This window comes from Diadema antillarum, unplaced genomic scaffold, assembly GCF_040938485.1.
Source record: "Diadema antillarum isolate AM-2024a unplaced genomic scaffold, OU_Dant_1.0 seq00001666_RagTag, whole genome shotgun sequence".
Lineage (NCBI taxonomy): Eukaryota > Metazoa > Echinodermata > Echinoidea > Diadematoida > Diadematidae > Diadema > Diadema antillarum.
The window spans coordinates 159,527-173,251 of record NW_027272364.1 but is presented as its reverse complement, the minus strand read 5'-3'; the positions used below and the strand labels follow the sequence as shown (position 1 = coordinate 173,251).

The following is a 13,725-nucleotide window of genomic DNA, read 5'->3' as shown; positions in this document are numbered from 1 at the left end:
CTGTTCCGTAGTAGACTAGTTCGTCAATTTACGGTATGTCCAATTTGCTTCTCAAAGTTGTTATGTTTACTCACATAGATATTTAATTTCTCTATAATTTTCTGATTAATAATATTTTAGATTATTAAACAATTTTTTAAAACAAATTTAGCTAATCTTATCTTTTGTAAAAAAATATATATATTTACGATAAAGGTATGTTTCTATATTGACAGATTTAAACTTGTCTGCTACCAGATCTAGGCCCTAGATGAGAGTATCCCACATATTCAAACGCGATGCAAAATCGCTAGAACCGGTTCTAGAGATATGACTCATGAGCCTGTAATGTAAAGCTTTTATGTAATGTATGTTTTAGCATGGGTAAGCAGGATCAACATTCAATCCCTGGACCTGGCGACGAAAACGACCTGGACGCCTTATTCGACCAGGTTGCTGGTAAACTAGGATGGTCGACCTCCGGTCAACAAAGTATTGATGCCCTGTTCGAGCGGGTAAGCGTGATCCTGTGTATGGACCTCAGTACTACTGACACTGTATTGTATTACAACTGGCCTGGCCTGGGTTACATACACGGTAGGCCCTGGGTTATCCGCAGCAGCGACCCCATACTAGTCCGGGAGCCAGCGGGGGTCAGCCTAGCTGAAAAGGTTACCAATTTTTATGTATATAGCAATTTAGTACATATGCCCCTAAGTATGGAAATGCACGTCTGGCTGGTCATCGGTGGTGGGTGTGGCCAGGAGAGCCAAAAAAAGGACCCCTCAAAATTAGGCTAGCCTAGCTGGAAAAGTAACCCCATGAAAACAATTGGAACTTGTTCGTTACACTTACAGGATAAATGAATGACCACTGCCAGACGTTTTAGGTGGTGGGGGGTAGCCGCCAGACGCTCTTAAAGGCCCAACTCCAGCTAGGCTAGCCTAGCTGAAAAAGTAACCTCATGAAAACCACTGGAACTTGTTCGTTACACATACAGGATAAATGAATGACCATTGCCAGACGTTTTAAGTGGTGGGGGATAGCCGCCAGACGCCCTTAAAGACCCAAATTTTTCCAGCTAGGCTAGCCTAGCTGAAAAAGTAACCTCATGAAACCCACTGGAACTTGTTCGTTACACTTACAGGATAAATGAATGACCATTGCCAGACGTTTTAAGTGGTGGGGGGTAGCCGCCAGACGCCCTTAAAGACCCAAATTTTTCCAGCTAGGCTAGCCTAGCTGAAAAAGTAACCTAATGAAACCCACTGGAACTTGTTCGTTACACTTACAGGATAAATGAATGACCATTGCCAGACGTTTTAAGTGGTGAGGGGTAGCCGCCAGACGCCCTTAAAGACCCAAATTTTTCCAGCTAGGCTAGCCTAGCTGAAAAAGTAACCTAATGAAACCCACTGGAACTTGTTCGTTACACTTACAGGATAAATGCATGACCATTGCCAGACGTTTGAAGTGGTGGGGGGTAGCCGCCAGACGCCCTTAAAGACCCAACTTTTTCCAGCTAGGCTAGTCTAGCTGAAAATATAACCTAATGAAACCCACTGGAACTTGTTATTTACACGCACAGGATATATGCATGGCCGTTGCCAGACGTTTTAAGAAGTGGGGGGGGGGGGGGTAGCCGCCAGATGCCCTCAAAGACCCAATTTTACCAGCTAGACTATAGCCCTGGCTGGAAAAGTAACCTCCTGAAACCCACTGGAACTTGTTCTATGTTTGTATCTCACCTGATAAACACTGTCGACATAGTATTCTGGTGTTCTTTCAATAACTTTCCACACTTTTGAGCTATATGACCACCAAATTCACTCCTCAGATCATCTAATGATTGCTGTCAAGTGTTAATATTGGTGAAGTCCGACTACGTCAACAGTCAAAAAGTCAATGAAATAGGCCTTTGCCATTTGAAAATCTCTTTAATCACAAAGTCGATACGTGGACGAGACATCACTTCGCTTTTGCCTTGATTTTGTAAGCTTCCGTTTCTAATTCATACAGCACCAGCATACATGTCTGAGAATAGCGGTAAAGAAGATTAGAGTCTTTGGCAGCAAGTGCAAAATTAAATTCTGTGCCTTATTTGCTAAACAAACGTGGTAGGAGGACAACGACCTGTTAGGCAATATGGCGGACCAATAGCTCTATATTATTAGTGTTATAGAATAAATGACAATGATGTAGTTCTGAAGCATACTTTTCATTATGCTTTTGCAATGACTCAATGTATACTTTTAATCGAACTAAGTATATATCCATGACTTGCTCATGAATTACGGCAGAACGATTCGGTGAGGAAAGTTTTCTGTCATGTCATTACGGAAGAAGTGAACGTGTCAATATTTTGCTATTTGTTCCATAATTATTTCTGAAGTGGTTAAAGGTATTTTCCTAAAACATTTTTTCTTTTATATAATACCTACGTTGCATCCAAATGCCTATTCGTTGAAAAAATGCGGGTCATGTATTCAAAGGTCAAAGATCATAGGTTAATGGAAGTAGGGCATACATTGTATACAACATTTCACTAAGTTGTTGGGTTTTTTTTTTTGTTTTTTTTTTTTTGGGGGGGGGGCATGATTCAAAGTGTCCTAAAACCTTGTATAATACATGTATTTAGTTTTGTAGTCACGACTCTTGCTATGTATGACGCCAAACTCTTCCCGCTCATACAAATGCAGCCGTTTCAGGGAAATAATTATGATAATGATTGGTAATGCTGAAGTGGTTCATAACATTCCATAATTGATACTATGTATAGAACAGAAAGTGAATTTGACAATGGTATATGATATCCGCAATTTACTCTTTGACAGGTTCTATCATCCGATTAATAATGTATAAATTGAATATACAGTAGTCCCCTATTCAGTAACTACAGGTTAAGTTAGATAAGCTGCATTCATTTTGCACGCGACCATGGCGTTATAGCCAAAGATGATTGAATTCTGTAAATCTCTGTGTGCCTGCACAGGATTGGAAAACGAAACAACTTTCTGTGTATAGAACAACGAAACAGAAACTGGTGCATGCATTATTCTCAGTCACTTTGTTATGCATAATGATGGTTTGCTCATTGCAGTTCCGGAATCTCAGCTCGAGGGACTCGAATTGATCCCAAATCAGTCGGCATGCGTGTATCACCCAAAACAATATCTGAACACAATTATAACTGCAGTCCTCCATAGTCTGTATTGGTTGCCGATAAGGGCTGGTATCAAGTTTGATTTTCATATCATTTACAGTACCTTGTATTTTAATGTTTTCATCGAAATGCCCGTATACGATATGCGTATCTCAGTTAACTCTTTAAACCATAGTTGTAATCTACGTGCCAAGAATCTCATGTTTTCAATAAGCGTGAACTCCAAGACATGTCGAGATAAGGACTTTAAGACAAAAACGGTTTGGGATCGTCATTATAAAACGAATTCCCCTTTTACAAGACACGTTTTAGATTTTAGATAGAAATATGGATTCGTTTGAATGCATACAAACAGCTTCTTAAATCCTCTTACATTTTGTTTTTAAAATATGGTGTATACTTTAGAAGTGTAAGAAGCATGCTCTTGTTTTAGAGGCTTTGAGTACTGGTAAGAAGCATATGTTATTCTTATAGATTATGTGAATAAGTACGCATTCAAGAACGTTTCGAATAAAACGTATCTAGACAACTGCATATCATATTCTCACCTCTTCCTTCATGCAGATGTATACTCTTGCCGAGAAGGTTAACTGTTTGATAGATATAGTGCTCACCTTATTGAAAAGGTAATTGGGTAAATTTTTGGTTTCAGTATATTATTCAAACACAACTAAGTTAACTTTTACATTAACATTTTCACAACTCACAAATTCCACACGCACACACATTTCATGATTCACAAGATTCAAGTTACACTAATCCTATTTACTTTGCAGAGTGCAACAACAACATAAGTTATATACTGAGCAAATAGGCTTACATCAGTTCGCACTATTCAAGGTTTAGAGTAGTTAAGGAACTAAATCGTACCCGATTATGTGATGCTAAGTTGCATCTTGAGATGATGGGCAATATTGCCCCTATAAAGGAGCAGGCAGTGACACTGACTTGCTCCTTTAAAGGAGCAATTTTGCAGCAGTCATGGAGCAAATAAGCACCACATAGGTGCAACATCATACCAATAAGGCACAAGATTGCACCCTCAAGAGAGGGTACATTCTTGCATCCTTCGGGCATAAAGTTGCACCTAAAGGTACGAGGTTGCGCCTTTTTCAAGGGGGCAAAGTTGCTCCCGAGGGTGTAACTTTCACCCTTTCTTGCGGGTACAAAGTAGCACCCAAAGTTTCAAGATTGCACCCTCAAAACAAGGCAAAATCTTGGAACTTTGGGTGTTTCTTTGCACCCTCGCGAAAGGATGTAAAGTTGCACCAAGATGTAAAGGCTACTCGGGGTGCAAAGGTGCGCCGAAAGGTAAAGGGTGCAAGATCGCACCCTCAAGAATGTGCAACTTAGCACCACTCAGTGTGGGTGGGAAGATGCACCCTCAAGAAGATGTGCAATCTAGCACCACTTAGTGTGGGTGGAAAGATGTACTCAAGGGAACATTTTCACACCCTCAATAAAGGGTTCAACTTTGCACCCTCTCTGCAGTATTATTTTATACACACGTGAATTCCTTGTTCCTGTGAGCTACGTTTAATATGAGCGTGACCCAGTATTAGACACGTGTCAAGCCTTTGCAGACACAGAATTTTTTTCTTCATATTGTTTAAAGGTCATTTAAAACAAATTTAAGTATATATTTATTTCTTTTAAGTTAAGAGGAGCAAATGTGGAGATCATGACCTGTGATACATGTTACGGGAAGTCTATATCTTTATGTGTACTCGTTTTTTTTTCAACTACAAGGAATTACCTATGAGCTAATTGGATAAAGAAGCTGAGCATTCTTTTTTTTTTTTCATCAGTTAATGTCAGTGCTGGTGTATTATTCTTGAAAAGTTGGCATCTAAATGTCCTCCAAACCAAGTACTTACTGTATAAAATTATATTCCTGTGAGTTACGTTTCTTATGAGCATGACAGATCTGTAGACACGTGTGGTAGTGGTTACAAACACTATAGTTTCCTTTGCTTTCATCGTTATCAAGAAGCGATTTTGAACAATTTCAGATGTTCTGGTTTTTTCAATTTCGTTACGAGAAGGCAATAATGATTTCATGTAAAACATGTTAAGGAAAGTTGATAGTTTGGTTATTTTATCATTACTCATCTTCGTCTTCTCAACAAGAAGATGATACACATGAGCTCATTTGCTAAAGAAGTTGAAGGATGTTTAATTGCTGGTAGCCACGTAGGGGCTTTTGTCATAACATTTTGCATCTTAATCCCTCGAAGCTAAGTACATGCAGTATTAGTTTATAGATAACATAATATTTTTGTTGTTGCTGTGAGCTTATTCATATGAATTTTAGACATGTTTATCATATGTTTCTGTCATATGCTTTACTGAAGAACAGCAAATGTTGAGTTTATTGGCAAGAGAGGTTGATCATTACTTTACATTTAAGTTCATTGAAGTGCCGGAGCATAAACTTGTCTTGAATTATTAGCATCCAAAACCCTCCAAACCAAAAACGTGCAATACTAGACACGACAGGAATTCCTTGTTGTTGTGAGTTATGTTTCTTAAAAACACTGATTTTTTCTGCTTTTACAATGTACTATGTTCAAAAACACTCTTGAACAATTTTCAGATTTCGTTTCTTTCTTAAGAGAAGAAAATGGTGAGGTCATGTGAAGCATGTTCCTATATTTCGTTAATAATTTTTCTTTACCCATCTCCTCAACCGTAAGGTGATACGGTACCTAAAAAGTCATAGGCCAAAGGTGTGGAGCTTTACTTCCCCTTTTTAAAGTAAATTTAAGAGCTGGGGCATTATTTTTACAAAGTTGGCATTTTAAGCTATGTACACCGAGGACGAGTCTTACTGAATGGATTTCTTGTTGCAGTAGAATTGTATTTTTTATGAGCTTGATGGAGTATTAGACAATTATATAAAGTGTTTGCAAAAACTGTTAATGTATTCCCTTTTGCTAATGTCCAAAGAGTTCATTTGTTTAAATCATCAGGGGTTTATTTTATCATGGTCATAGAGGAAAGAAACTTAATTATAAAAAAAGCCTTCATATAAGAAGAGATACTGTAGGACACAATTTCATCAAAAGTTATGATTTTCAACATTTCCAAAATGCAATTGATGAATATTTCTCCCCAGGGCACAGAAAGAAAGTAGTTTTTGGTCTTGTTTTTATTTTTTTTACGTCAGTATGTTATAATACCCGCGGGTTTACGCCCATCCCACCAATTTTCATCCGGATACTGTACCCGGCCCTGTTTTTTTTTTTTTTTTTTTTTTCATTTTTGTTTTACACTGCAAAGAAAACGAGAACACTGATGTTTGAGAAAAATCCCGACATGTTTGATTGGGCAATTCTTTTTTGATGTCTATTATTCTTTCCAAATAAGTTTTTTGGTTATCACTGAGGACAAATACAGATACCCTATTTCTTCTACCAAAACCACAGCACTGTATATTCTCATATTTCTACAGTATTTCGTCTCAACACTTGCCCTATTGATATTTCAAAGCATGTTTCCCTGTGCGCTCAAGAAACTCCCCCATTAAAGGAGACCTCCGGGTGATTCTCAGATTTTTACATTTGTACAACTATGAATTAGTTATACTGAGGACAGAGTTTCAGAATTTGTGATAATTGGGATGAAGAATAAGAATATTTTCAAAAAATAGAACAAATTGCAATGAACAAGGATGATGACATGGGAGAGTCACCACAAGAATGCATGAGTTGGGGCTCAAGGAAGCAGAACAAAAGAATAAGGCAATGCATCTAATGTTTATAGACAGGTGAACTCGCAAGCAAGCGGTATTGTTATGGAATTACACTGCTATCATTTCTGAAATATGTGAACATTATAGCTGGTAAAATTGGGTCTTTGAGAGCGTCTGGGGGCTACGCCCCACCACTTAAAGCGTCTGGCAACGGTCATGCATTTATTCTGTAAGTGTAAGAACAAGTTCCAGTGGGTTTCATGGGGTTACTTTCCTAATTATCAGCTAGGCTAGCCTAGCTGGTAAGAGTTTGGTCTTTGGGGCGTCTGGCGGCTATTGTCTGGCAACAATCATTCAATTATCCTTTGAGTGTATCACAAGAACAAGTTCCAGTGGGTTTCAGGAGGTTATTTTTCCAGCTATATATAGGCTAGTCTAGCTGGTAAAATTGGGTCTTTGAGGGCGTCTGGCGGCTGCCCCCCCCCCCCCCCCCCCACCACCACCACCATTTAAAACGTCTGGCAACGGTCATGCATATATCCTGTAAGTGTAAAGAACAAGTTCCAGTGGGTTTCACAAGGTTACTTGTTCAGCTAGGCAAGCCTAGCTGGAAAAAGTTTGGTCTTTAAGGGCATCTGGCGGCTACCCCCCACCACTTAAAACGTCTGGCAATGGTCATTCATTCATCCTGTAAGTGTAACGAACAAGTTCCAGTGGGTTACATTAGGTTACTTTTTCAGCTAGGCTAGCCTAGCTGGAAAAATTGGGGTCTTTAAAGGCGTCTGGCGGCTACCCCCCACCACTTAAAACGTCTGGCAATGGTCATTCATTTATCCTGTAAGTGTAACGAACAAGTTCCAGTGGGTTTCATGAGGTTACTTTTTCAGCTAGGCTAGCCTAGCTGGAAAAATTGGGGTCTTTAAGGGCGTCTGGCGGCTACCCCCCACCACTTAAAACGTCTGGCAATGGTCATTCATTTATCCTGTAAGTGTAACGAACAAGTTCCAGTGGTTTTCATGAGGTTACTTTTTCAGCTAGGCTAGCCTAGCTGGAGTTGGGTCTTTAAGAGCGTCTGGCGGCTACCCCCCACCACTTAAAACGTCTGGCAATGGTCATTCATTTATCCTGTAAGTGTAACGAACAAGTTCCAGTTGTTTTCATGGGGTTACTTTTCCAGCTAGGCTAGCCTAATTTTGGGGGGTCCTTTTAGTGGCCCTCCTGGCCACACCCACCACCGATGACCAGCCAGACGTGCATTTCCATACTCAGGGGCATATGTACTAAATTGCTATACACATAAAAATTGGTAACCTTTTCAGCTAGGCTGACCCCCGCTGGCTCCCGGACTATACGGACAAATACGTACTATGTTACAGCGCCCCGCAACGGGGTTAGCCCTGGGTAGACAGAAAGATCCGTCTCACGTCTGGCCGGAGGAGTTTTTTTTTTTTCTTTTTGGACGTTATCGCTCTCCTCCGTAACCGTATTTAATTTATATAATTTATAATAAGGAGGGGATCCGTGAAGCCAGACGCAGTCTCCGCGGAACATTTCCTCGGCGACCAGGGCCCCATTTCATATAACATGAAAGGTTGATACAATAACATTAACAACTCTTGCTGGAATGACAATTTCAGTTCGGGAAACCCACTCACAAGGGGGGCCCCTCCTTATAAGTAACCCGTCCCCCTTATAAGTAACCCCGTCCCCCTTATAAGTAACCCCCGGGGCACCCCTTATAAGGAGTCTCCACGCTTTTTTGCAATGCAACGCGAAAATGAAAGGACTGCGGCAATTCGCTTGATTATGTCCATAAAGCTTCACAAGTTTCCTAGTTACTCACGAAATTTGAGCAAAATCGGTTTGAGGCATCATATCTAAAATCATGGATTTAAATGCGATGTCAAACGACCCATGCGAATGCTGAAATGCGAGCGATTACTGGCGTGAGTGTCGCCAGGCGCGGCGGCGCGGCAATGCTTGAGTGCAGACGTGGCTACTGAGTGGCAGACTCAGTCGACTGACTTACTTATAAGGGGGACGGGGTTACTTATAAGGGGGACGGGTTACTTATAAGGAGGGACCCCCCTTGTGAGTGGGTTTCCCGAACTGATTTGTCATCCTCATCGTAATGACAAGAATCCAGCTTCCTGATTGGCTGTAATTGCTATTGGAAGTTGCCATTCCAGCAAGACTCAAAGAGCTGTCATCCCAGCATCTTATAAACGGGGCCCAGATACAGACCGATCTTTCGGTCAAGGTAGGTCCCTTGGCCCCTACTGGTTATACTTATAGTGCAGTATTAAACAGCGCAGTTGTTGTAAACAATGGCGTTTCGGGCTAGCTAGCATGATCCGTGACTCTATGTGAGGGATCTAGGCAGTGGCAGTGCGTAAAGATTGGCTACTGCAGAGTGCAGTACTTCACTACTTGTTTTGTTAGGCTTCTCTTTCTAACTTCGCTGTCAGCACAGCCCCTAACTTAAGTTAATAACATTTACTGCCCTAACCCTCACCCTCGCCCTAAATTAAACTTAACGTTATTCCCTAAACTCTAACCCTAACCCTTGACCCCGGGCCCGGGGTGCTCCATGCATTGGACAGCTCCTGCTTCACACAATTTACTGTGAGACTGGTCGCAGTACACTGCTTAAACCAAACTCAATAAAATTTAATCATATTACTTTGTCTTTGATTTGTATCACCTTTTTTTTTTCAATTTTAGAATAGGAATGTGTGTTTAAACATCATCATAGTATTTAAATTGATTAATCTATTTAAAGGCATCGGCAAAAACGTGAAATCGGCCCCACCACAGTGCGCGTGCACCCGTGCGTATAGCAAGCAAGGTTAAGGTTAGGGTTAGGGTTTAGGGTTAGGTTAGGGTTGTATTTATGGTTAAATTGGCCTATAAATTAGTTGAGGGACTTTACGAAGTCCTTCCAAGAATAAAAAGTTGAAGACCTAAAAAAAAAGAAATGGGAGAAAGGGAGGACGAAAGATGCTATGCTGTGGCCCCGCTGCTGTATCTACAATCTTGCATGAACGCCATTTGGTGGGGCCGCATTCACGAGTATTAAACTGTGGAAGAAAGCCCCGCTGCCGTGCTTATGTACCGATGAACGCCACATGGTGGGGCTGAATTCACGAGTGTAAACAGGCGAGCCGCCGTAGTATTCTAATAGTACGGACACGCAGTGGTGGGGTCTATTTCACGAATATGCCTGCATATCAATGATCAATCATTCTTTCATGTTGATCTCCTGGTAATAATGACTTCCTAACTTTGAATGTTCTGATTCTGACACAGAGACTGCGGGTACTAAATGATGAATAACAACTGAGGTCCGGTGAGGATTCTACTCGATTGCTCTCACTAAAAAAGAAGAAAAAAAAATGCTCTGTACGGTACATACTGTATGAAATTGGCCTTTATGATACACATGATATTCTAGCTTGTGCAATAGTGAAATCTTGTGAAATAGTGAAAGAGTCTTGCTCCCAGTGGTGGTCCCGTGTACATGTGTTGTAACTTACACAGCCCTGTCTCCGTACACAAGTGTCGCGTGCTGGCACACTGGGACACTATACGAAGCACAGCATCTGGTCGACGTCGGGCTAACTCCCATAGGTTCAGTTCTTGCTGCCATGGATGACCTGAATTACCTGAATTAGGCTTACCGTTGAATATGATGATGCCCAGTATATGTCAAAGAGTAAAGACTTGTACAACATGCATCATTTTAGTTTAGTTTTCATACTGATAGTTTCCAATCTATTTTCAAATCATTGGGTTTTTGTTGTTATTTCATTACATACAGCTGTCACACAGCACAAAGAAGAAAAAGAAGGCAAGAAAGGCAAGTAGAAAACAACATGACGTGCAGCCCTCCGAGGAAGTCAGGTCTCTGCTGGAAGCAAATAAAGAAAGCTGCAGCAACTCTTCGGGAAAGCCCAGCAAACAGTCTTCCAGAGCAGACCCCACTCTCAAACTTACTGACAGTAAACGAGCTCATCATACAGACAGGCTGAATGTGTCTCCTTGTATCGCTGACCACACAACACGTCATTGCACAAACAAGTTTTGGGTTTGTGAGCAGGTTTCAAAAAGCAAGCTAGAGACAAGACATTGTGACTTCCCAGAGCAAGAGAAGGTGGGCAAAGATTCACGCAAGCAGGATTTAGACTGTGTAGAAAGCGAACTTCATTCCTGTCTAGACCTGAGCAGCGTTGTCAGTATTGATACAATCAAGTCCAGCATAGATCCACTGCCAGCAGCTAATGGAACCACAGTGGATTGCACGACAACAAAGCTAACTGAAAGATGTGCTGTAGACTCAAATGCCGGAGAAAATTTTGATAGTGCTGTGACAGAAGGTCGTGCAAACGTCCACTCCTTTCAATTATGCAATGATTGTAGCAATATAAAGGATGCCGAAACATCTGAGAGAAATAACAGTTTTACCGAGCCCCAAAAGGTGACTCCAAGGTCAAGTGATCGCCAGTCTCCCGAGCTGCTACAATGGCTCATGAGCCCCCCTCGCTGCCGCGGGACACGTAGCACTGACAAAATTGTGGGCAAACCAATCTCCTATGATGGTGATTGTGGTCAGCAGGCAGAGGGCCAGGAAGATAACAGTGACAGCAGTGATGACAAAGTTGAAGATTTGCTTCCCACGCACGTTTTGAGTTTGACAGAGCGGCTAGCTGAAAAACACAGAAGTCGTAAAATCAAACTTTCATCCTCTCATAAAAGCAGAAGAAGAAGAAGCTGTGCAAACCCCAAATCTGCTGCCGTCTTTCTCAACGAAGACTCAGACGATGGCAGGAAAGATGATGACAAGGGCAACCAGACGAAAGGAGAGAGGGCTAAAGGGGAAAGGGGAGCTGATGATGAAGATGAGAAGGAGGAGGAGGAGCTGGAGAAGGGTGGTACTATGAAATTTGATGAAGACTCAGATCCTGAGAAGAGCAGTAAAGAAGCTGATTCAAGATTGCTAAAAGAGATCAGGTAAAACACACACACACACACTGAGGAATTAACAAGTCACTCAGCTTGTTATTACTGCCAGTTTAGATTTAATGCCCTCTTATTCTTCAATCCTTTCAGTAGAACTAACAAGTGAATTTCTGCATTGTATGTTCAGTTTCACATGAAATTCTTCATTTACTGTAAAATTTTTGAGTTTCCAACTTTGTATGATGTAGTGTATATGCCAAATATCTCGCGAGGTTTTTATTTTCTCGAATTCCGTGAGTCAGGTTTTATTCGGGAAAGTAAAGACACAAAAATATTGACTCTGATCAGGGAGCCACCTCCCTGCTCTGATCCTGATTTGGATGTGACGTACGCTTGTACATTTCTCCTTTCAGTACAGGACTCCATGATCGCGAATTTAACCACTTGCGATATTGTCGGGAATTCCTGATTCGCGAAAATTTAGACTCGCGAAATATATGGCGTATACAGTATGCTATATAATTTATTACGCATGAAGAGATTGCGAGTTGATGACAAGGTTTTAGTGTAAAATACTGCCTCAGGAAGTACAATGCTTCATTATAGTACATTATGGGAAGATTTCTTTATAGCTGAATGAAAACAAGTCATAGTTTGTCATCGATACTACATGTTGCTTTGCTGAATGAAGGAGCATGCACTTGAATTTGACCTTTAGTTCAGTGGTTTTGGATGAAAATATATATGTGGTATAACCTACATAACCATGCTAACCCTATATTCCCAAAGATGTGAATGGCTACTATTATAATGCTTATCTGCAGTGCCAAATTACTTTTTTAATGATTGTGAAGACAAATTTTAGTCACAAGTGTCAATTCAAACAAATGCCAAGTTGCTCTGCTGAAAAGAAAGAGGTGCCATGTACTGAGTCACATGGTAAAATATGAATAGTGAATAGCATTGAAACAACTGTAGAATTATTGCCCATATTCATGACTCTTCATTCCACTGTTATTTTTAGATCAACTTGGATCTCGTACAGTATTTGCTGTTCATTTTTAATACACACAGAATCCTCCACATACAATACTTTATGTTGGCCAGATATTGCACCAATGACTTATTATATTTCCTTTTATGTTCTTCACCTAGTGTTACAAGGAACATGGACTCAAGCAGTGACGATGACTTTGAATCCTGTAAGTCTTGCTTTTCTTTGTCCTTCATGGCATTCAAAGAAACATTCAAACTTGAAAATGTTAATGTTCAAAGCATTGATCAAATGTGCAGTGTTTCTCAGAGACGTGTGGCTATAAATTACCAGCATATATGTTAAATATACTTAATATTTACCCAAGAACCATATGATGAGGAAGACGTCTGTAAGAAATTGGACAGATGTAACAGATTGTGAATTCATCTTTTTTCCTTTCCAATATTCAAAGAGTGTCTTTTAAGTAGAAAAATGGCCTTCAGAGTAAGTATTGATTTGACAAAATGCTTGCAAAATTCTAGATCCAAATACAGCACAATGTTATTGCGGTAAGAAATTGGGATTTTTTTTTTTTAATTGAATTTTTGTAGGATCCTCAAACCTCTTACATTCACTTTGAGTGAAAAAAACCCTATGAATATCACATTCTGACCATAAAACATCTACCATATTTTTATTATACCCCCGCCACACGTAGTGTGAAGGGGGTATATAGGAATCACTGTGATGTTGGTCGGGTGGGTGGGCGGTTGGTCAGTCGGTCTGTTGCAAAATCTTGCGTCGCGAGCTCCTCCTACAGTTTTGAAGCAATTTAAATGAAACTTTAGAGTAAATAATGATATTGAGGTATAGATGTGCAAGACATGTTTTTTGTGTTTGTCGGACAATGCGTTGCAATGGTAACCATAATTTTACCAAAACCTTGTGGATTGA

At 40.5% G+C, this 13,725-nt stretch overlaps 1 protein-coding gene across 1 annotated transcript in view; it reads left to right on the top strand.

Moving 5' to 3' along the window:
• The first annotated feature begins 359 nt into the window (after positions 1 to 359).
• The window catches only part of LOC139711525 (uncharacterized), a 28,296-nt gene continuing 14,930 nt past the window's right edge, over positions 360 to 13,725 (top strand). Inside the window, exons 1-3 of the mRNA XM_071623402.1 lie at positions 360 to 494; positions 10,657 to 11,846; positions 12,951 to 12,997. Of these exons, the coding sequence (XP_071479503.1) occupies positions 360 to 494; positions 10,657 to 11,846; positions 12,951 to 12,997 (1,372 nt within the window). The remainder of the gene's footprint in view (positions 495 to 10,656; positions 11,847 to 12,950; positions 12,998 to 13,725) is intronic.